This window comes from Acipenser ruthenus, chromosome 2 (assembly GCF_902713425.1).
Source record: "Acipenser ruthenus chromosome 2, fAciRut3.2 maternal haplotype, whole genome shotgun sequence".
Classification (NCBI taxonomy): domain Eukaryota; kingdom Metazoa; phylum Chordata; class Actinopteri; order Acipenseriformes; family Acipenseridae; genus Acipenser; species Acipenser ruthenus.
In genome coordinates this window covers 98,668,653-98,693,258 of record NC_081190.1, presented here as the reverse complement: position 1 = coordinate 98,693,258, position 24,606 = coordinate 98,668,653, and the positions used below count along the sequence as shown (strand labels likewise).

General features: G+C 39.7%; 2 protein-coding genes across 2 annotated transcripts in view; both read right to left on the bottom strand.

The window, feature by feature from the left end:
• Positions 1 to 3,182, bottom strand: part of LOC117409040 (DNA polymerase nu-like) — a 98,554-nt gene extending 95,372 nt beyond the window's left edge. Inside the window, exons 1-2 of the mRNA XM_059004511.1 lie at positions 3,044 to 3,182; positions 181 to 249 (exon numbers count right to left, since the gene is read on the bottom strand). Of these exons, the coding sequence (XP_058860494.1) occupies positions 181 to 207 (27 nt within the window). The 5' untranslated portion in view covers positions 208 to 249; positions 3,044 to 3,182. The remainder of the gene's footprint in view (positions 1 to 180; positions 250 to 3,043) is intronic.
• A 211-nt stretch (positions 3,183 to 3,393) lies between these two features.
• On the bottom strand, positions 3,394 to 24,146 carry LOC117409093 (uncharacterized). Its single transcript, XM_058985585.1, has 7 exons — positions 24,044 to 24,146; positions 17,744 to 17,881; positions 16,566 to 16,696; positions 13,052 to 13,122; positions 10,333 to 10,878; positions 8,664 to 8,848; positions 3,394 to 3,711 (listed from the first exon to the last, which is right to left on the bottom strand). The coding sequence occupies exons 2-7, from the start codon at positions 17,773 to 17,775 to the stop codon at positions 3,579 to 3,581; spliced, it is 1,098 nt and encodes a 365-aa protein (XP_058841568.1). The 5' UTR covers positions 17,776 to 17,881; positions 24,044 to 24,146; the 3' UTR covers positions 3,394 to 3,578.
• Positions 24,147 to 24,606: the final 460 nt, after the last annotated feature.

The following is a 24,606-nucleotide window of genomic DNA, read 5'->3' as shown; positions in this document are numbered from 1 at the left end:
GTTAAATGCCTACTCAGTCATACTATGATAGTCACGTTTTAGGAATGTGCATTATCACTACATCTTTAACCACAGATGCTCATTGCTCATGTTACCATCTGCAGCAGCGGTGAGGGTCTAATAATTTTCAGAAATATTTGTGGTCCAATGTAATGTGTAATCTAATAAACTGAGCCTTGCCTGCAAGTTGGCACGGAGATCCATCATGAGTTGATCCAGAAGCACCAGGTTGGTGCAGACGTCCAGCTGCTAATAACAAACACAGAAATAGCTCACAATCAAAACATAAAACTAATATAATTACTCAAAATCAACCTTCCTATTTCACATTACAAAAGTCGTGTTTGTAGCACCTACCGGTATCATTTTGCTAGCAGTGGTCTCACACAGTCGGAATGTCATTGGCAATAATGTAGAACATAAAATACTCTATATAAACATCCTACAAAATGTGAATCAGCTACTCGTGGGTTGTACTGTGGTGAGTTGTGAGGCATGGGGCACATTTGTGCTTATAAAAGTGGCCTATAAATTATATTTAATTAATATATTTTAGTGTTACCATACAGGCAAGATCCATGTGACTCTCCCTCTATTAAGTTCTACAAACTGTTCTTTAATAAATTCACACATTTTAAAATTGTGAATGTTCTATTGGCCCACCATGATTCTCACAAGAGGCCTGTTTTATATTTGCAATGTAGCCATTATTCCTTTGAGCAATAAAAACAACAAAGATTGTACAAAATGCAATTTTCACTTTCAACCACAAATCAAAACTGAGACGTTAAGATTTAAGAGACAGTGGCCGCAAAAGATAACAAAAAAAATTATGAGATATTATATATATATATATATATATATATATATATATATACTACTGGTCAAAAGTTTTAGAACACCCCCATTTTCCAGTTTTTATTGAAATTTAAGCATTTCAAGTCCAGTGAACAACCTGAAATGGTACGGTAAGCGGTAAACTGCCAGAGGTTAAAAAAAAAAAAGTTTAGGTTACCAAAAACTGAAAAATAATGTACATTTCAGAGTTATACAAAAAGGCCTTTTTCAGGGAACAAGTAATGGGTTAACAACTTACAGCTGTTCTACAGCAATGGAAGTAAATTAAGCCTTGAAAGTTGATGCTAACAATTCCTACAGGTGTCCCAACTTTTGTTGATTACTTACAAACCCTCTGTCTGTATAAAAGCAGTGTTGGAACAGACTGTATTACTACACCCTCTTAAGCATTATTTGGACAGTATTGTACTGCAGGAAGTAGTATATTGCTCTCATAATGGCGAGAAAAAGGCAATTAACAAAGGAAGACAGACAGACCATTATAACCCTTAAAAGTGTAGGTCTTTCCTTTAGAGAAATTGCAAAGAAAGCCAAGGTGTCAGTGAGTACAGTTTCCTACACCATCAAAAGGCACTTGGAAACTGGAGGAAACTCTGACAGGAAGAGGTCTGGCAGACCCAAAGCCACAACAGAATCAGAAGACAAGTTTCTGAGAGTCAACAGCTTGCGTGATAGGCGGCTCACAGGACAACAGCTTCAAGCACAGCTTAACACTGGTCGAAGTAAGCAAGTCTCAGTTTCAACTGTGAAGAGAAGACTTCAAGCTGCAGGTTTGACAGGTCAAGTGGCAGTAAGAAAGCCATTGCTAAGATGGCAAAATAAGAAAAAGAGGCTTGCCTGAGCCATGAAGCACCGCCAGTGGACTACTGAAGACTGGAAGAAGGTCATATGGACCGATTAATCAAAATTTGAACTCTTCGGTTCATCACGCAGGGTTTTTGTACGCCTTCGAGAAGGCGAAAGGATGGTTCCTCGGTGTGTGACACCAACTGTCAAACATGGAGGAGGAAGCGTGATGGTCTGGGGCTCTTTTACTGGATCCAGAGTCGGCGACTTGCACAGAGTGAGTGGCACCCTGAACCAAAACTGCTACCACAGCATTTTGAAGCGCCATGCAATACCCTCTGGTATACGCCTAGTTGGTCGGGGGTTCATCCTACAGCAAGATAATGACCCAAAACATACCTCCAGGCTATGTCAGAACTACCTTAGAAGAAAAGAACAAGACGGTAGGCTTCAGATCATGGAATGGCCAGCAGTCTCCAGACTTAAACCCCATCGAGCTGGTTTGGGATGAACTGGATAGAAGGGTGAAAGCAAAGCAACCTACAAGTGCAACACATTTGTGGGAACTTGAGGAACTTGAGCAACAGTGTTGGGAAAAACTTTCCGAACAATATTTGATTTCCATTGTAGAAAGAATGCCACGAGCGTGTTCGGCTGTTATATCTGCAAAAGGTGGCTACTTTGAGGAGTCAAAAATTTAGATTAAATTTTGTTAAACAAAACGATTCCATGATTTCTTTTTTATCTCCAATTGTTTATTTGTTCTATGCTTTAATTTCAGAGTACATTGAGACATTAAACTGCGTAAATTTCAATAAAAACTGGAAAAATGGAGGTGTTCTAAAACTTTTGACCGGTAGTGTGTATATATATATATATATATATATATATATATATATATATATATATATATATATATATATATATATTATATATATAAAAATAAAATAAAATGGTATCTTGGGACAATCATTGAAGTTGTGCCAATGAAAGTCTCTTAACACTTAAACAAATGAATTGATTTAACCCCTTTTCACTTTGTCAGGAGACTAACACAAACTTTAACATCCTATTACCAAGCCTGTATTGGTGGAATCATACAGTAATTTCATTAAAAATAATAATCATAAGTCTGGTTTCATAGACCCTGAGATTAGCACTAGTCTTAGACTACCTTAGTTACTGTAAGATGACATCAGGTGGTCTGAGATTAGTGTTGTCATTTGCTCTGTATTATAAAATGAACTGCTTCTGTTTGCACTCCAGTCCCTTCCCTGAGCTGGCACAGTCTCTGTATTTCTCGGGCTGTCACTGTCAGGTACCCTTTTCTTTCAGTGGTTGCTGTAATGTAAATTGTTTCTGTTGAGGTACAACTTCAAGGCAACAGTTTGAAAATGACCTTGTTCGCTCCAGGGATCTCCGATTTAAGCCAACTGGTTTTCTTGCTATGTTTCACCACCAGTTCTTGGAAACAGGGTGCCGAATCTGCAGGATCCAGCAGCCAGGCAGCGATTCTGGGATCCAGGACTCTGCAGTCAGCAACTGGGGGTGAAAGTGTCTCTGTTTTATTAGCTGTTATCTTGGGAATCCAGAGATTCAATTAGCAATACACATCACAGGTAGCGCATTTCTATATGTCATGATTAATACGATTACTTTCTGACATTTAAAAACCTAAAAGAAAATAATAATGATTGCATTATTTGGGTAATCTGTATAAAGCTAATCTTTTACTAAACTGTGTGTTTAAAACTTAAAGAAAAGTTAATAAGGACCTTATATAAACACACATTTGTGTATATTCATATACTGCATTAAATGAAAGTGTACCATATTTAGCTGTGCTTTCTATGTGGTAAAGATGTAATATGTGGCATTTCCTGATTTTACATTGTTCTGTTAAAAAAAAAGTCTTATCTTGCTTTAAGTTTAAATTAAACTAAATCAATATTGCCTTGTTTCCAGTTGATCTCCTTTCTGTAGTGCTGCATTGCTGTTCGAAGAAGCTCCTTGGCTTTGAAGCAAATGACAGGCCGCTTGCTGCCAAGTATCTGAAGCAGCATTTCTCTATATGATAAAAAAAAAACAACAACCTAAAATATAATGGATAACTCAATGAGGGTTTTTTTCAGGTCTGTGGAAAAGGGATTTTGAATTTGAGGCTTAATTCTAACAGCATGGCTATCGATGGTGTACAATTTGCTCTACAGTGAAATGTGGGCGTCATTTTTTACCCTAGCTTAACTTTTGAGCCTCATGTACGGAATATCACCAATATGTTGTAATGAATGACCCCTACTGGCCGAATAGGCACATTGTATGTGTGCATAAAAGACATGACTACAAGTCCCGCTAGGGGGGATTCCCCTTTAGCGAAACTGTAGCGCGTCTGCCTTTAGTGCCAAGGGTCAGCATTTCGAATCCAGACCCCGGAATAGGATGAAAAAATAATAAATATATAAAATTATCATTACAAGTGGCGCCCAACTAGTGGTTCGACTCACACGAAATGTGTAGTCTCATTGCTGAGTTCAGATGTATGCTGCTCAGTTGCTCTACGCTCGAGGACAAGCTTTCTCTACACCAGGGAAATATGTATATGTAGCGAAATTGTAGCGCGTCTGCCTTTAGTGCCGAGGGTCAGCAGTTCGAATCCCGACCTTGGCGTAGGATGGAAAAATATAATAAAATTACATAAAAAAAGGGACCATTACAATGTCCATCTGTCACAAAGACGGCTGCAGTGGGTGACATCAGACCAGAAACAGGCAGTAACACACAGAGACTTGGGGTTTTGATGAAGCTGAGCGCGTAATCGTGCTCAGTGTTTAATAATTAAACAAAACAGAAAATAAAAAGGTTGTAACAAAAACACAGGACACAGCACTTTAGCCAAAATAAACAGTCAAACAAAACAAACAGACACTGACACACAGGGACGAACACTAAAACAAACACGTACCACATAGCAATTGCTTTTTAACTTTAATTAACTCCTCACTCTCTCCCGTTCCTTCGCCCTGAACACACCACCCCGAGTGAGTGAAAACATGCTGCTTTTATGCAGTTGTACCGAGTCTCGATTGCTAGTCAATCATTCAATTGGAATCTCGGTACAACTGCACGTGAATTAATTAAGTGTACTCCCGTGACCACACATTACATTTTAACCAGCACGTTGATTTGTGCCCTCCTCGTGCCTAAATACAAATCTACATTTTTAAATCACACGTGAAACACAGACCCGTTTATATCCCGTGTACCAATGCCTATACACCAACATTTACACACAACACGTAACATATAAACAAACTACGCACAAGGGCGTGGCCACATTGCCACATATACCCTCCCTTGTGCGCAGCACACATGGCCTCAACGGCCACCTCCCCCCTTAAAAACCCAGCAGTCCAGGACAAAGTCTCGGGCTGGGAAGGGAGGCTTCAGTGGGCACACGGCTGGCAATGCTGTCAGCACCCCTGCCGGTAGTGGCACGGCTGACAGCATGCTGGTCCACTCCTGCAGCGAAATTGCTGCGGGGGATGCTGGTCTCCTGACCTCTCCCCCTTTCTTCGTAGCCGGTAGCTCCCGCCTGTGGGGCTCCGGCCACAAGAACTCCTGCAGCGAAACTGCTGCTGGGGAAAGTGGTCTCCTGACCTCTCCCCCTGTCTTTGTAGCCGGTAGCTCCCCTTTCTGGGGCTCTGGCCACCGTACTCCCTGTGGTGGAGGTGTGGGAAGCAGAGACAGCTCCTGCTGTTCTGCTCCTGGCAGTGGCGGAGGCAGAGGCAGCTCCTGCTGCTCTCCTCCTGGCGGTGGTGGAGGCAGAGGCAGCTCCTGCTCCTCTGCTCCGGGCAGTGGCGGAGGCAGAGGCAGCTCCTGCTGCTCTGCTCCTGGTGGTGGTGGAGGTGGTGGAGGCAGAGGCAGCTCCTGCTGCTCTGCTCCTAGTGGTGTCGGAACCAGCAGGTATTCACCCTCTGCTGGTGGAGGGGAGGGGCAAGCAGTCCTCCCACGGCGGTTGAGATGGAACCAGCAGGTATTCACCCTCTGCTGGTGGAGGTGGCAGAGGTAGAGGCAGCTCCTGCTGCTCTGCTCCTGGAGGTGGCAGAGGCAGAGGCAACTCCTGCTGCTCTGCTCCTGGTGGTGGTGGAGGAGGAGGCAGCTTCTGCTGCTCTGCTCCTGAAAGTGGTGGAGGCAGAGGCAGCTCCTGCTCCTCTGCTCCTGGTGGTGGTGGAGGCAGAGGCAGCTCCTGCTGCTCTGCTCCTGAAAGTGGCGGAGGCAGAGGCAGCTCCTGCTCCTCTGCTCCAGGCGGTGGCGGAGGCAGAGGCAGCTCCTGCTGCTCTGCTCCTAGTGGAGGAAGCGGTGGAGGTGGCGGAGGCAGAGGCAGCTCCTGCTGCTCTGCTCCTAGTGGAGGAAGCGGTGGAGGTGGGAGCAGCGTGTAGTCTCCTGACGACGGAGGTGCGAGCAGCGTGTAGTCTCCTACTGTTGCAGGGGACTGGTGCAGCTCTGCCTCTCTTGCACGGGACTGGTGTGGCTCTCCCGCTCTTGCAGGGGACTGTGGTGGAGGCAGTGGCAGCTTCTGCTCCTCTCCTCCGGGTGGTGACGGTGGGGGAAATGATACCAGCAGACGTTCACCCTCTGCTGGTGGACACGGGGACAGCAGGCATTCTTCCTCTGCTGGTGGAGATGGAACCAGCAGGCATTCTCCCTCTGCTGGCAGCTTGGGTCCTAGGGCTGTGGAAGCACCGACTTCCCCCTCTTGGGCTATGGAAGCACCGACTCCCCCCTCTTTGGGCTGTGGACGCACCGACTCCTCCCTTTTGGGCTGTGGACGCACCGACTCCTCCCTCTTGGGCTGTGGACGCACTGACTCCCCCCTCTTGGGCTTAGGACGTTCGGACTCCCCCCACTCAGGCGTAGGACGTTCGGGCTCCTCCCACTCAGGCGTAGGACATTCGGGCTCCTCCCCTTTGGGCACTAGAGAGGACAACAGCCTTGCTAGTAGCGGTGCAGGGCACCTTTTTAACACTGCCTGCATCTGCTGCGCTGATGTTACTCTGGGCCCCCCTTGCTTCTCCTGATCCAGCAGCCAGTCGATCACCTCCTCTGTCACTGGCCTGCAGGATGGGTGCTGCTGTTGCTTCCTCTCTAGGCTCTTTCCTCCATCCATTTCTCCAAAAAAAATCCTTTTTTTTTTTTTCCTTTCCAAAAAAAAAACCACATGGTACTCCTGCTCTAGTCTTAGTCTAGGAGGCGCTGATAATCCCTCTTCTGACTCCACGTGTCACAAAGACGGCTGCAGTGGGTGACATCAGACCAGAAACAGGCAGTAACACATGGAGACTTGTGGTTTTGATGAAGCTGAGCGCGTGATCGTGCTCAGCATTTAATAATTAAACAAAACAGAAAATAAAAAGGTTGTAACAAAAACACAGGACACAGCACTTTAGCCAAAATAAACAGTCAAACAAAACAAACAGACACTGACACACAGGGACGAACACTAAAACAAACACGTACCACGTAGCAATTGCTTTTTAACTTTAATTATCTCCTCACTCTCTCCCGTTCCTTCGCCCTGAACACACCACCCCGAGTGAGTGAAAACATGCTGCTTTTATGCAGTTGTACCGAGTCTCGATTGCTAGTCAATCATTCAATTGGAATCTCGGTACAACTGCACGTGAATTAATTAAGTGTACTCCCGTGACCACACATTACATTTTAACCAGCCATGCTCGTGCCTAAATACAAATCTACATTTTTAAATCACTCGTGTTACACAGACCCATTTATATCCCGTGTACCAATGCCTATACACCAACATTTACACACAACACGTAACATATAAACAAACTACGCACAAGGGCGTGGCCACATTGCCACACCATCTTAGGACTATTGCCTGGCTATGCACTGTTCTCTCTATGCCTGCTGCGGAGAACTGGTCCATCCAGACTTGACTACTGTAGTGCCCTGCTTGCTGGGGTTTCCAAGAAGACTGTAAACAAACTGCAGTATGTTCAAAGATAGGTCTCAATCTGGTGATCATATTACCCCAGTTCTGGAATCCTTACATTGGTTTCCTATTAAGTTTATCATTGATTTTAAAATCTTGCTATTGACTTTTAAGGCCTTGAAGGGTGTGTCTCCAGTTACATAACTGACCTTTTCTCTATTTACACCCCTAGACACAATCATAAAATGTAACTAGAATTGAAGTTTCTGGAGAAACGCGACAGGTCAAAAGTCAAGGTCAAGGTCATTTTTGGATATGGCATACTTGGTTTCCTATACAGGTTCTATAGTAAACATCAATCTCTATGCAGTGTGTAAGGAGATATATACTGTCAAAACCGTGAATTGTCCAGTTTGACCATGAACAACAGATTATAGCCATACAGTTTTGGGGGTCACAGTGACCCCCAAATCCATATTTCACGTATTCATTATATCAGTTGACAGCTACCAGCATGCACAAACAGTACATTTCTAAGTGACATAGTTCCCGAGTTATAGCCATTACAATTTTTGGAGGTCACACCCTGTGACCCCAAATCCATATTTCCGTAAGTCCGATTGGTAATAAAAACAATAGCATAAATATACAGATATAGTGCAATAGCTGTGCCGAATATCAAGCTGATCAGCTGAAAGCTGTAAGAGAAGATGCACTGAGAAAAACGTGTCAGAAACAATAACAACAACAAAGAAACCGAGACAATGCGGAAAAACAGCAAATTCCATTTTGCAGGTTATGACTCCCATGTGCCGCCTTGTGGTTTTGAAGAAGCGTTATAGCTTATTTTTTGTATTATTTGAAAAACGTATATAAATTCTGACCATATGTCAGAAAGCAAGGCATGCAGCTTGTTACCACAAAATAAATTGGAAAAAAAAAAAAAAAAAAAAAAACACATTCAAGAAATTACAGTTTGGATTTATTATGCAAGCCAATAATGACTATTCTGGTTAAACAAATAAGAAAGATGTAATGATAAATATGGAAAATCTCAACTCACCTGGTAAACTGCCTGTGATCTTGTCCTTGTTGCAGCCAGGCAGGCCTCTGTTCTAGTTTTAAGTAAATGTACTTTCTATCTGTGCCCGTTGTACCAAAATCATCCACGCTGCATCCTGCAGTCCCAGTGACATCAAGCCGGTTCTTCAATAACATAAGGAAACCGCTAACAGATGGAAAAGGCTTCTGTAGATAGAGAATTTCAGTAACTGTAGCTAAAAAAGTAATTCCAGACAGCTGGTACTACACGCAGTTCTCAGTTTGCTTGGCCTGCCTTCCAGGAAGTATGTTACTACCTTACCTCTTAGGTCATTTTACCCCAGCAGTGTGCTTGGAGTCAAAGCAGGTTACTGGATGAAAGCATGTCAGTCATTAAGGGAAGCAGCCTATTGGTTATAGAAAGGAAAGAAGCCAATGAAGGAGTGAGGACAATTTCACCCTCCAGGTGAAATGACCCAAAAATCATGGCTTGCAAACAGTTTTCCTTGTGCAGTACCAGATATCATGCTTTTAAATGAATATACATTTTTGCTAAAACATGTGTTTCCTTCAAATCTGCACATTTGAGACCTATATAATGAATGGGTGTGCATGGTAGAGAAAATGTATAGAACTATATTATTAGTTACAGTTTACTTTAAAAGCACCACAACGAAATAAAAACTAGGCTCATTCCTTAGAAATTAAAATTGTTCTGGTTCAAGTCACATAATTACCATTCGTTGGCACTTGAGAAAAGAACATGACATTTTCAAAAATGAACAACAAGAATTAACACGAGGGATGGTGGGGCACACAGATGCTGGGGTCTCTTCAAGTAATGTAACTGGTGGCGCATTGAAATACTGCAGTTTCAAGTTATTTACTGAAGAAAAAAAAAAAGTGTATGAATCCTTTTAGTGTATTTGCGTAAGTAAGTAACATGCACGTCTGTCCCTGTTTTTAACATTTAACTGATGGAGATATTTTGATCCGTTTCTATTTAGATCAATTGAATAGACCCAAGTGACACAATAGACACAAGCTTGCCTTCCAGAATTACACTTGACGAAATGGAAGAGCACGTACTGGTTTCTATTAAAGAGGTAATGGAGTGTCAAAGTCTATATGTCTAGTATTCTGGCAAGTCCTACAGCCAAACCAGCTTAATATCAACTTCCTCTATAATCACCACATTTCCACAATATAATGGGAGTCCATGGCAAAACAAGCTCCTGTTCATATCACTTTGGTTATTACCTCACTCTAGTTAATATCTGGTTTCATTTATATTGTTGTTGCATTAAAATAGAGGTAAATGGGTATAATATGTCATTGAATACAATAGTATTTAATACCCTGTGGGGCTGGGAAGCACAGTGGACTGCTAATAGGTTCTGTTCCAGCAATTGTTTTCAGGCCTTTCCCTAGTTAAGAGAGGTCAAGGATTTGATTGTCATGAAGACTGAACTAACAAGGTGGAACTTCCAGGAAAGAAAGAAGTGAGGAAAATTAGGGAAGCTCAAAATGCCACGTTCCATACACCCCCTGCAGTACAATAATGGACTTTCCCAAACTCTTTCAATCTAGTTCTTTTAACAAAAAAAAAAAAAAAAGGTGTCACTATGAATCCAGTAAAACAGTATTAAACCTACAGCATCAAATTAGTCTACAGTACAAGCAGTACTAACCTGCTCTGTACTGAGCTGCGAGGTTCCATCCTGATAAACCATCGTCAGGACGATCGCTGCTGCCTGAGCCGCCTCCTCCAGTACCCTAGATCTCTCCCCCGCATTCAGATTTGCAGCATCACAGATTTGAGCGTCTGATCCCACTGTCAGCAGGGGTTTCCTGGCTACATCGTTGTTCTTTTGATGGTCTCCCGCAGACTGGCCCACGCAGCCTAGAGCCTGCGGTGTAGCCCACTTTACAGCCGCCTTCTTCGCCTTTCTGTCAGCCGCACTCTGCTTCCTTTTGAGGGAGGCCGCTGTTTCCTCTGAACTCCTTGTTTCACCTCGACCAGGTGGTTTTCTGGATCTCGCTGATCTCTTTGTTTGCTCTCGGCAGCAGTTCTGTATTTCTGGGCGTTCAGAAGTGCACCTTTCTGGTTCTGCCACAGCAAAGGGCGCATGTTTTTCAGGAGTTAGGACCGCTTCTTTAAAGTTTGAATTCTCTTTTTCTATGTTCACATTCGCCAGTTTGTTTTCTTTATGAACTTTATCTGAAGAGTTATTAACCTGTAGTGAAGCACGAGTGTTATTTTGCAATGCATACTAAAACTAAAACTACACACATAATTTGAACTATACACTCAAACAAATTAAATATATAATGGGGAAGCCTGGTGACTTCAAGCTAGTGGTTCTCATATTTTACTTTTGATGTATTGACTGTTTCAAGTGCAAAAGTCCCATTGCATAATAGTGGTAACATATTTGATACTGTAGTTTGGATAGTAAGTTATTGCACCACATATTCAGACCTCTGAGACTCTTGCTAAAACTTTTTCTGGAGAAATGAGAAAATAAACTTGAGACGTTACAATAGCTAGAATATCCACTTACACAAAATCACATGCAGGAAAATCCAGCAGACTGTTTTAAAACCCATTAGTCACACAACAAAAGCCACTGTCTGTCATAACACTGAAAGCAAAAACTCTTTAACAAATTAATTTCTAACCAGTGTTGTGGAGAAATTCTAATACATCTGTAAAGGTTACTTGCTTGGGGACCTGATGGATTTTAATAGCAGCAATTATTGTTTCTCGCAGCTGGAAGTCTACTGCACCACACATCTTTAAGAAATTGGTACACATAAGGGAAGATTAAGAATTACTTTTTATAATCCACATTTTCCAGTTTAGAATCGTATTAATATCTTATTGGAAAGCATATTTGCATTCACTGCTGTAAGGATTTTGAAACTCTTGCCTATGTATTGCCCTGGCCTTGTGGGGAGAGGCTGGCTTTTCATAACCCAGAGTGCAGCTGTGACCTTGGAAGGATGATAAAACCTTTGTTTCTGCTGAACAAGCTGTTTTGAGCCTATATACAAACCATAACCAAACCAATTAAAACTGTTTCTAAAATCACTTACTTTTGTTAAAAGTGACATGCTATAACTTTAGGTAAAGTGTCATGATATGTCTAATAACACACTTTACAAATGTATTACTAGGTTTTTCCAGTTAAATTGCATAAGCTCGTACTGTTTCATCAGCCATCTGTTCTTTTCCATTACAGTCCCTGTTGCTTATGCTTCCTATTTAAATGGTGAAAGACGTGAGAAATCATTGAAACTGTCTGTAAACATTGTGTGATCTTCCTGTGTTTAATGTAAGCCCTGAATCAACGCTGGGTTAATAAACTCTTAAAATTGAGCTGTACATAGCTGGTGTACATCAGCAGTTTGCAATCACCAGCCTTATTGTTCGACCTTGTGATGCATGGGTATAGCGCTTTGCAGCCTGTGAGAACTGAGCAAAACTCATAGCATTTTTGATATTCCAGAAGCAGTTACATTCTGACACTATCTGGACAGAAAAAACAAGTGGGAACACATCAATATCAGTTTTCCAAATTACATGCTTCACATGCAGGTATGTATGCCACAGTCATTCTGAAGCAACATGGCATTCCAACTCCACCTTAACCACTGGCTCTGCAGACCTAACCACAAGGAACAGACAATGAGCTCAAAGTAGCACATTTACAAGTCTGCAAATATGCAGATTCCAAACCATCTGGCTGTTAATCTGCATTTGAAAGGAGACAGACAGCAGCAATAGGCCTATTCATGTTGCCTGCAGTCCAGTTAGCATTCTTGGGCATTCGAAGTGGTAGACACTTACCCAGTTAAACACAGCCAACAAAGCCTGTAAGCGTAACTTGCATTTATTTGCTTGCTTTGATACTAGAGATGCATTCCTAAAAATCTTGACTTGGAAGTGAGCAGAGGTGTCCCTCTACTGTGGGCAGCCATAGGTATTGGACAACAACATACAGGATTAAGCTACTGTACATGCACAAGTCACGCTGTGTACTGTATGTACCACAAATTTCAGGACCTGCAGCTGTTCTCTTGTACCCCATATTTTTTCAAAGAAGAAATATGAGAAATAAAGAACTTTAAGAAACTTTAAATTGATTAAAATATTATGTTTCATTCTAGTTTTGTAAAATTAACGTAAGTCTTTCACATTTAACAAAAATAAGCAAATTAAAAAGTTTTGGCAATAGTGTGTCTGAAAAGGCAAAGGGTTAAGGATTTCAATATGATGTTTTTTAGTAACCAAATCATAAATTAATTTATTTGTAGCGCAGAAGTCTGCGGTGGTCTCAACCCAATGAGCTGTACTATAAAACAAGGTGTCATGCAGAGAGAAGCTGGCTTCCAAGTTCCATTTACCTTGTCATTTGCTAGGATGAATTCCTTTATGTTGAGCATGTCTGTCTGTGGCATTCTGACAACTTGTTTTCCTGAAAACAAAGGAATTACAACTTTGAATTGGCATTTACCTCTGAGGCATTTAAGGCATGCAAAACAAAGCTTGCGCATTTTCAGAAATGTTATTCATTACAGTTTGTACATTTAATTCTATTTAAAGATTTGTTGTTTTTTTTGGGTGGGGGGCGAGGCGGTTCCTAATGGCTCACCTGGTAAAATGATTGCCGCTTAGAGTGCTGGTTAGTTAGACTTGGCGACCCACAGGGAGTGCGCCATTTGCCTTTGCACACTTTCTGTTAAAGTCAATGTCAATAATATCAACAAATGTTTTTGATTTATAAAGTAAGGTTTGGTATTCTTATTTTAATACAGAACATACTACTTCTCAGTCAAACTTAAGACATTTCCAGTACTTCTACAATGGGGTAAGGAACTCTATGAAGTGTACCAATAGGACAAGAATCCACATTCACTATATTGTGATCACGATTGAAGGCTTATAACCATGTATTTACTTGTTGATATCTCTTTTAAAATTAGAAGCAGCAAAGTGATTATGAGTTTTAGTAAAAAGAAGTTTGAAATAATCTCTTCCATACATGCCTCTGCAGACAACGAAACTGAGAAGTACACTACCATGACGTGCAGTAAATCTAACCTTTAAAATTACGTGTCTTGTGTTTTGCACATTAACCTTCATTAATAAAAATATACAGCCTATTTGAAATATGTTTCCAGTTGCATAACTATAGAGGACAGCTGTCAAAAGGACGGCTGATAGCACACGTTTCGGAGGACACGCATGTTTGTCTTCATTTCTCCAGAGTCAGCGCGGGGGTTGCAGCGGTGAACCAGGCTTACGAATTGGGCATTTCAAATTTTGGAGAAAATGGGGTAAAATACAATTGCTGATTCCAACTTTTTAAAAAAATGTGTGTGTATATATATATATTATATATAATCTCATGTATTGGAATGCTCAATTGTAAGTAGTATTAAAATAATAAGTAAAAGGAATCTAAAGCCTTGGTTGAATGTGGGCAACATCAGTACTGGTCTACTTGTTTTCTGCTTTGATATGCAGATTTTTAAAGTCACACTTCCTTCTTCTTGGTATCAGATCATTTCAAGGTCAATGTCCATGGCCAAAGGCCTCACGGTGGTACACCATGTCTGACAGAAAGTAAAAAGGTATCAGGAAAGCCTTTGTTATAAATACTTTAACAAAAAAATAAATAAACATATATAGATGTAAAAACAAAAATCTGTAGTTATGGGTTATTTCCAAAAAGATCTGTGTGGGTTAAACATTTTTTTAAACTATTTTTATTATCCGGTGTTCCGAATCCAAATTTAAAACTACAATTAAGTTTTAAACAATGCTTCCTGTTACAGACAACTTCCCCCCCATGTGGTCAATGCCTGGTATTGCAGTTAAGATGAATGTACTTGCACAGAATAACACGGTATCCTATGTATTTGGGCATTGCATCCTTTATTTTTCTGAATGGACTGCAAAGTGTTACAATTTATAATCTGTGCTGGATAACTTTTTGCTTGAGTCACCTGTAAAAGCGTTATTGTTTCTCAATGGTACTGTATACAAACACAAAACGTTTAACTTAATAAATCACAAACTCAATGTAAAGTGACCATTTGCCTGAAGTGTATGATTTATTATCTTGAAACTTATAAACCCCCGGCATACACTGAAATGTGCAGCACTCTTGATTTCCACCTGGGACTTGTGATAACAGTCACAAAAGCACTGAACTGCCTTTCACAAGGTTGTTCTGGACAATGGCTGTGTGGATTTATTTATATAGGGTTATACATTCACTTGAGTATGAGACAGCACAGCTGGATTAAGTCACAGAGCACTTGAATTTGCCCGATAAAGCTGCCAGAATGATGTGCTCCACATTGTCACATCTTCCATCCTTCAAAGGTTTCAATCAACAGAGCAATTCAATTGGATTTCCATTTTCTTCAACTGCATCATCTGTTGTTGGCAAGATAATGCAAATAACAGCTGGATAGGGTTTTTCATGGAGTTCTTGAGATTTTCATCTCTATAGCATTTCCTCCACATTTCCTGTATACACATTTTAAATTCTACAATAAACATCAATAACACTGTAGCAGAATTCATTCTTGTATATTTATTTGACACTGGTCTACTGTAAGGGTTGCTAACTTTAGTTGACACTGAATTAAAAAAAAACAAACTAAAATGTCCATCACCATGTGCCTTTCAAGACACATATCTGATTGTTGTCTTGTCACAAAGAGCATTTTCTGTTTTCAATTCCCATTCCCATTTAATTAATTTCAACATATCATTGATCAAAATAGCATTTAGCAGTATTCTGTTAAAATGTGCTTCTCACAGTGGCAGCTAATTAGTTCAATTTAAGTCACTGTTAGTCAATTAAATTGGCTTCAAATGAAAGCAACAATTATTATGTCTAAAATATCAATTCCAATTCCAAATCCTTCAAATGGAAAACAGGAACTGATCCTATTAACTCAGAAGTTTAAAGGAGAACACGTGCACTCTGGTGCATGTTGCTGCGATATTTCATAGCCATACACAGGTGTTCGTCAAATCCCAGTATTCCTTCATTGCCCAAGAAATGTGCTTGACAGACCGGCCCATCTTTAGGTAAGCACAGCTGGGAATGAGATGAGGGTATTTATTGCTTTGTTGGTGTTGTAGGAAACCTTGTCAGGATTAGTACTGGTCAAAACGACCGGATTATTCTGCTGATGAAGTAACCTACACTTTACAAATAATGCATATGACAGCGATACACACCCGTACCTGAAAATGTGGAAGACACAGTATATGACGTGACTGAAAATTTGCAACTCAAGTTTTCTATTGTATATGTGCTAGATAAAGATGTCAGCACTGATGAGAGTTTGAAGGGTGTCTGCTTTGAAATCTATCACACAAAAAATAATTTCTAAAAAGTGATATGACAGCACAATGACTCTTTGTACACTTATTATAATGATGCAATTGTAAAAAAATATCTATGTTATTTATACATATAATGCTGCCACTGGAAAATATGTATGTTATGTCACGATTTATATTGTCACACTGCTACAATTGTAAAAACATTGTTATTTAAGTTCTATTGAAATAATATATTTCTGTTTTTCAGAATAACAATAAAAAAGTGTGTATTTTTAAAAACAGCAAAGATTGTTTTGAAAACTGTCCAAATTGCTTATTTGAGGCTAAGAATGAAAAATCTGAGCCAATTTTTGACATAAATTGCCAAAATACACGGGTAGCTGGGTGGTTAACAGCAGCATACTGTATCTAGGCCTGAGAAAGAAGCAATGCTTAAAACACCTTGTTAGTACAAGAGCATTAGGAGATCCTACAGTATTCCATGATCAATAATATCAAGTCAACCTAAATAATTACAATACCAACTGATATATACTTTACAGTACTTACTAGGACTCTCTATAGAGGTTTCTTCTTCCACAATAAACTGAGAATATTTTCTTTCCTTTTCAAATGTCTGTGTCTTTTTTTCCCAGTATGCCTCTGCAGGCAGGTAGATGGGTGAGAAGCTGTCTCTGTTTCTGCAACAAGAAATACAGTATGAAGACAGTCATTGCACAGATATTAAATGTTAGGGGGATTTTCATATTGACTTTAATGCAGCCCAATGCAGACTACCCCGTTTTTACTGTGGTCACTTTTTCCCTTATACCCAATCTGAATGTCGCCTCACCACTGCAACCCAAATACAGCACATTCAATAATGGTGGCGGCTAACAGTGAGGTAGAGGATAAGGGACACCATTGGTTACTGGTTAGATTATTCTGTTTAAACCAAAAACAGAGTAAATGATGTAAACTTGCAAATAATATTTAATGTTTATGGTGTACTATAAACATGTTATTACCAATGTGATGAACAATATAGGAGTTGCTAGGACAATAACATGCTTAAATTGACAATAAGACTTAATTAAAAGCATATTCTGGAAGGGAAACAAATTATCTGAGCATTGCATTGGAAAGAGGTTTCAATTTACAGCTATGGCCAAAAGTGTTACCTAGAATTTTAGAATTGAGACAGTTTAAAAAAATATATATTATAAATATATTTATTTTAGATATTTTATGTAACATCATGTAATCAAAGAAACTGCAAAATGATATCAGTCTATCGGAAGCCATAGTAGTACAGTACTTCATGTTGGATTTCAAAATGTCACATTTTTAATTCGTCAGGTTTTCATGAAGTATATGGAAAACTAGAAAGTGGTATGTAATTCAATGTTAGAATAACACTATTCAGCAGGTTTCATTTGACTTTATGAAGCAAAACTGTGATTCTTGAAATGTATTTTTGTTTACGACTGTAAGTCGCCCTGGATAAGGGCGTCTGCTAAGAAGAAGAAGAAGAAGTTGTTAATACTACAGGGTGATGCAAAACTTTTGGCCATAACTGTACCATGGCCGACTGCAGTGACTGAAACTCAGCCCTTACGGAGCCAACACAGGGATGGAAATAGACTCCTATTGCACAGCAGTTTCACCCATTTTAGGTTTTAATACCAGCTTGGTTAGATTTCCCCAATGTCTAGTACTTCCTTGAATCCACTCATTACAGTACATACCTGCTTAAATCAAAAGTTTTCTTACGAGACATGGATGAAGTCAATGAGAAGTGCTCCTTCGCTACTGAAGTACATGGTGCTACTTCTGCGTCCCTGTGGGTCTCAATACATACTCCACTAATGCTTCTTGGCTTGGAACTATAACATATAAGAAACAATCAAATATTTGGCTAGGAGGCTAGTAGCGGAGCATGGTAAATCACAGAAAAAAATCAAATGCTGACCCAGACATGCATTGCTTTAAAGGGTTCAATGAAGAGACCTGCCATTATGATACGTAAAGGAGTCAATCTTTTGTATAATATTTTGGTTCTTCATATGTTTTTTTGTTTTCAAATACAACACTAAATAAAACTACTGCATCCTGGTACTTCTGCTGCAAGTAGCTCATCCCTTACCTGCCTAAATCAAAAGACTTGTGATCGGGCATGGTTAAAGTCAACGAGGAACGCTCCTTCCTTTCAAGAATGGATGATGCTACTTCTTGTTCCCTCATAACATTATCCTCATAAAATATTGAACTGCTCCCTGGCTGCAAACTAAAATTAATTGAAAAGAATTAGCTTTCTGGTTAGGCGGTAATCATACTCTGTAAAGGGGGGCCTAACTAATAGGTTAAGCTCCTGAGATGTTGTGTTCATGTGTTGGTTGGTATACCCAGACTGCCACACCACATATTGAGAGGAACGGTAGTTCCTCCCGCCAAGTTAGAGCAAAGATAGTTTACGCGTTTTCAGGGTATTGGCGCAACAAAAGTAAATCAGCCAAAAGCACCATTTCACTTTTAATTTGTAGTTCCCAACACTTTATGTTAAATGTAGAAAAAAAAGCCAATACCTGTCATACAGTAAGAGAAATAAGTCGCCAAGTAAGGTAAAAATGTCCTTCTCCTGTTTTTTGCAGATTTTTGCAGACCCCAGGCACTTTTATCCACACATATGTATATTACAGGACATCTGAGTTTAATGACCATTAACTTGCTTTGTCAACATGGAAATATACTAGGGAACTCATTTATTTGGACACCTGTAACATTTATATTAGACTATTTACTAATATTTTAAAATGGACTAGTCGCATGCACTTATTGTGACGTCTATATAATTTGTATTAAATGATTTTTTTGTTTTAAAATGGGACATTTGCCTGCAAAAAATATCATTTTTATATAACATAAATATAAAAAATGTCTAGCATGCATGGGACTTGAAACTATAACCTTCAGTGTGCAAGCGTGTTGTGTTACTGTCAATGCTACACGATTAGATGAGACAACAAGCAGCATTTTTTTTCCCTAAAACTTGGAATAGGCAAATATTTTTTCTCATTTTCTCCCCAATTTGGAAAGCCCAATTCTTTTTTTTTTTTTATTTCAACCTGGCTCACCGCTGCCACCCCTGCGCTGACTCGGGAGAGACGAAGACGGACAGGCACATCCTCCGAAACGTGTGTCGTCAGGTTCTTTTCACTCTGCAGGCCCTATGCAGCCACCTCAGAGCTACAGCGTCGGAGGACCACGTAGCTCTGGGCAGCTTACAGGCAGGCCCGCAGGCGCCCGGCCAATCCACAGGGTTTGCTGGTGCACGGTGAGCCGAGGAGACCCTGGCCAACCTAAGCCCTCCCAATCCAGGCAGTGTTCGGCCAATTGTGTGCCGCCCCCTGGGAACTCCCATCCACGGTCAGCCATGGAGTAGCCTGCACTTGAACCGGCAGCCTCCATGATATAGGGCACATCCTGCACTCCACGCGGATGCGCCACTCGGTAGCCCCAACAAGCAGCATTTTGAAAGACGAAGATGAATGTTGTTGAAGCGGACACCCTGGCATCCTAGTAACCATGTAATTAATGTTGTTGAAGCGGACACCCTGGGATCCTTCAAGAAGCTGCTTGATGAGATTCTGGGATAAGCTCCTAACACTCAAACGAGCAAGATGGGCCGAATGGCCTCCTCTCATTTGTAAACTTTCTTAAGTTTCTATTAATTCTCAGGGCTTTATTTTTTACATTTTGGAGATTTTTTTAGGAGATTTCCCCGCCCCCTCCCACCCCGGAGTCATCTCATTATTCTGAGATTCTGATCTTGATCTCTGAAACATGTTGGTTTCCTGTCAGTGTAACGCTCATTGACGTCCCTATTGGCGCAAGGAAGTAGTTTCCTCTCGATACTGGTTGATGAGAGTAATGTTATTTGTGGTCCCCACTGGACAAAAGCGTTAATTTTTTAGAATTAACTATGCTGAAGGATTGCCTATATATTTGGTAAAAATAAAACAAATAAATATATTCATAAATATTGAAATAAATGAATACATAAATCAATACATAGACATTTCTTTCTTTATCTACACTGCTGTGCAAAAGTCTTAGACATGTTGCATTTTTCTACTCTGATGCAATGAGCATCAACAATTTATTCAAAGCCTCCACTAGTGTTTTCTACTACTATGACTTGCATAAAGAAGAAAAACAGAGTGAAATAGCCCGCATCACTCGATTTTCAAGGTGAACCAGGATAAAAATAATAATTGGGCATTCCAATTTGGGGAGAAAACCGCAGTAAAAACTATTGGCGACGACTACATTTCTTAAAATTTTTAAAAAAAAAACAAAACACTGTGTTTGTGTTCTGTGTTACGTGTGGGTGAAGAAAGAACCTGGACATTTTGGTTTCGGGTCAAACCCGAGGATTACAAACGAAGTGAAACACACCACTGTATCACTTCCATAATTTATTATTTACAGGTGTTCGCCATTAGGCTCTGGCCATTGTCTAATAAATCAATAAACACCCCTGTACCTGGAAATCATTGTCTGTCTGTTTTGTATCCTTTCTGCACTGCACCTACCTGTAACCACTCGCCACTTTACCACAGTAACATTTTTTAGGTGAAAAAAATTGAATTGATATGAATGACACTTTCATTGAACATACATAGTTTTGCACACAACTTCAACGTGCATTATATATAATTGATATATATTTAACCACTTTGGGCTCGCCTCACTGATTGGTAAATACGGGCATCTGGGGCGGGTTTAGTAACCTAGGAGATCTCAACTGATTTTGTTATTGGGCAGCAGTTTGGAGTAGTGGTTAGGGCTCTGGACTCTACTGTGTGCAATAATTTTGCATTCTACTGGTGGCAAACTATTTTGTACAGCCTGCAATGTTTCATTGGATCACACATGTCGAGCTACGATCCAGCGTCATTTAGACTCAGACAGCAATCAAAAACAAAAAAGGTTGTGGATAGTGCATTGCTTCGAAACGAAAAGGTACCAAAAAAAATTATAATAATTCTGAAACAGCAGCACGTGACAACGTAATAATGTTAATATTAGTTTCGCTCAAGACAGGCGGCTTCAGTTGGGACTGATTTAAAACAAAATATGTATAAAATACATCAACAAAGCAGGTTACTCTTGATCTCTGCATCATCATCCTGTATTTGTTCACAGACGCATATTCTCAGTGACTTTTAGAAGCAACAACACAGATTACGTTTTTAATTTCATGGAATATTCGAATTCATTAAAATATTATCAATTTGTTATCGTGGGATCCCAATCGATAAATAATTTGATTATTATCGTTAGATACAAACCTAATATATAAGGCAGGACTTGAACCCTAACTAGTCATTCTTTCACTCCAACTACTTAACCGCTTCGCCACAAAGATTCACATCTTAACCCTTTCAACAGACTAGGCTACTATTTACATTTACCCTATCCAAACAGCAATACACTGCTTCAATGTAGATTGAACAATTTTGCTATTCCCGTAATGTTTGTGTGTGTGTGTGTGTGTGTGTGTGCTATCCATTAAGTGAAAAAAGAACTGATATCTGAAACACAAACGCAAAGTTATCAAAAGTGCCCAGCCAGTTAAAGTGAAGATATCAAAAACACAAACCAAGTTTCAAGAAACCATTGGGGCAACCTTGACCCCCACCACTTTAACAGTTGTGCCTATTTGCTTGGTGCTGAGCAAGGTTGCCCCAATTGTTTCTTCTAACGTAGCTTGTGTTTTTCATATCTCCACTTTAAATGGCTGGGCACTTTTGATAACTTGCTGTTTTTTTCACATTTCCAATGTGTTTTTGTTTCAGATATACATATACAGACAGGAATGACTACATGAATGTACAGGTAGGAATATAAATACAGAGAATGTTGATGTCTGCCTCCTGGAGGGGGTTCTACAGTAGATTACAATGTATTCATTTTTATTTACTGTAACAGTAACCATGACGTTCACTGTATTGACTGTAAAGAGCAAAACGTTGCCACACCACTAGTCGGTGTCTGTGGTATTGCTGGTTGTGTCTTAGGAAAAGGTTTAGTACAACAGAATACTTGTTTATACTGAATTCACAGTGTGTATATAAATTTCATAGTAAAATAGGTCAGCGATTTCTACACCATTCTTTCATGGAATAATTTGGATGATGGCGTAACATTCCTAAAAATTTATACTTTCACAACATGTATTTTCTACATCACTCCTAACTGGCTTTTAAAAACATATTATGCTGCATATTACTTTACAAAATTGATCCTTTATAATTTTTATATATATATATATATATATATATATATATATATATATATATATATATATATATATATATATATATATAATAGGAAGCATTTGCAGTAGGTAGTTTCAACTTGACAGCATGTGTGAATAGTGTTCTTGCCAAAAGTTGTTAAGAGATGAAAATAAACCTTTTTTTTTTTTGCAAGGCACGCACAACTTATCAGCCACAGACCTTTGTCTGTCATAAGCTGTCTGATGGCCTGCCAAATGAAAACACGGAAACTAATCTCACCAAACCAGAAAGGTTTAGCACTAATACTACTGGAACATTAAACCATGGTGTTCTGTTCTCCCATGTGTTATTCAAAGAACTCAATGCCTTAGTATCACAGCAAGTGAAACATACTGAGGGTTGGAGGGTTAAAAATTCTCATTGTTAGTGAGAATACAAGCAAAACAGCCTGCATAGTTTTAGTTCAACACAGCTTCTGTAATTTATATATATATATATATATATATATATATATATATATATATATATATAAATGGATTCCAAAGCGGTTAACTTTGGAGATAAAATACCAAAAATAGACGACAAAGCAATAAAAGCGAAGTATATTTCAGCTGAGGATCGTGTCAAGAAATTTCCCAAAGAAGCTTTACATGCAGATGAAGGTAAATTGTTTTGCACATCTCATAATGTGACTGGAGATAATATGATTGATCGCTATTTAGCTTCAGAATTACACATTAAACGAAAGGCTACTACTGAGGCTGCTAAACAGAACGTAAAACAAATAACAGCTTTCAGGAAACAAACTTGAAAGTCAGCGCAGACAAAGTGTTCCTTTCGGTTTGAATCAAAGTTAAATCAGTACTACAGGTACAATCTAGCACTGCCACCTCGCTTCAAACAACCTGCTGCTTACTTTTTAAATGCAGTTAGAATTAGACCCAAATAGCACGTTTTCTTTCTTTTGAATGGTACTAATAACATTTTCTTGGATGGGACAAAACATGACAACGAACATGCTGCATATATGGCTTTTATTAAAGAATGTCAGATGCCCTTAGGTAACCGAGTTTTTGGGCTGTTTCTAATCGATTTCCACATCTGTATAACTTGGCAAAGCTTTGCCTTACACTTCCAACCAATTCAGTAGATGCAGAACGTGCAGTCTCAACGTATGGGCAAGTCTTCACAACACAGACAGAGCATGTCAGCAGCAACTGCTGGGGGATGTTGCATGCTTGCCTTGAAGAAATGGCAGCACTTCATTTTAGTAAGGAAGCAAGTACCACTATTTTTAGGCTTTTATAGTAGTCTGAAATATTATTTACTTAGGTTTATTTAATGTTTAAACAGGTCTGCGAAATCCTAAATTTATTCCATAACCTAGCCGGGAAACATATGTAAAGTGTCTGCAATTTAAAGAGACCCCTAAGTATAACGATTCCCTCTGGGATATGATATTAGTACATATCCGATGGACTCCTGAAACCAATTAATTAGGATATGACAGGTTTTACTTTAAGTAAAAACATTTACTTTAAGACATTCTGGAACATGCACATGAAATACTTCAGCATTGTTTCAGGTCAGAGAACTGAACTACAGTACTGGGGTACAGTCTGCACTGTTCTTACCCAAAAATGTCTTCCAGCTATCTAAATAACTTAACAGAAGGTGGTAGCTGTTCAGAAATCTCTGCAGACGTTCTTGCATTGGCACTATTAAGGCATTTCTCTCTCTAACCTGATTATTCTTTTCCGGTGCTTGGTCTCAGAATCTTCCTTCCCACCAAGGCTGGTCTTGCTTTTGCTTCCCTCTGGGGGGCGCTGCTCCACAGCAGAGGTTATCTGGACTAATTCAAGCAAACATTTTGGTTGGAGATAACTAAATCACTTATTTAATATAACAGGTATGGCTATATCCCGATCCTGGTCCTCGTTTTATGCACTCCACCCAATTCACAGAAATACACGAAGGCTAGCAAAAGAGGAATGGCAAATCCTCACTCAATAGCTTCTCTGCTAGGCCAACTGGTGTTCTAGCAGTGTTCACCATGGCATTACAAAAATGTTTGATATACAGTATCCATAACTTGGATATCTTGTATATATTTTTTTCTTTGGTGTGACAATCTGGCCACAAATTATGAACTGAACTAGAATGGCAACTGGGGGAAAAAAACCAAAAAAGTGCTGCAATGCTCCAGAAGGTGCCAGGGGGTCAGCATATTTCCTTTGAGAGCGAAACAGGGAACTACATTCTTATTCTCATTGAAGCAACCATTGCATGAATGGTAGTCTGTTTGT

Excerpts from the sequence above, each read along its gene's own strand:
- LOC117409093 (XM_058985585.1), bottom strand. The coding sequence starts at position 17,775 with ATGTCTCGTAAGAAAACTTTTGATTTAAGCAG. Across the intron at positions 13,123-16,565 it reads AACCTCTATAGAGAGTCCTA|GAAAACAAGTTGTCAGAATG; the intron begins GTAAGTACTGTA and ends CTTTGTTTTCAG. Across the intron at positions 3,712-8,663 it reads GATCACAGGCAGTTTACCAG|AGAAATGCTGCTTCAGATAC; the intron begins GTGAGTTGAGAT and ends TTTATCATATAG.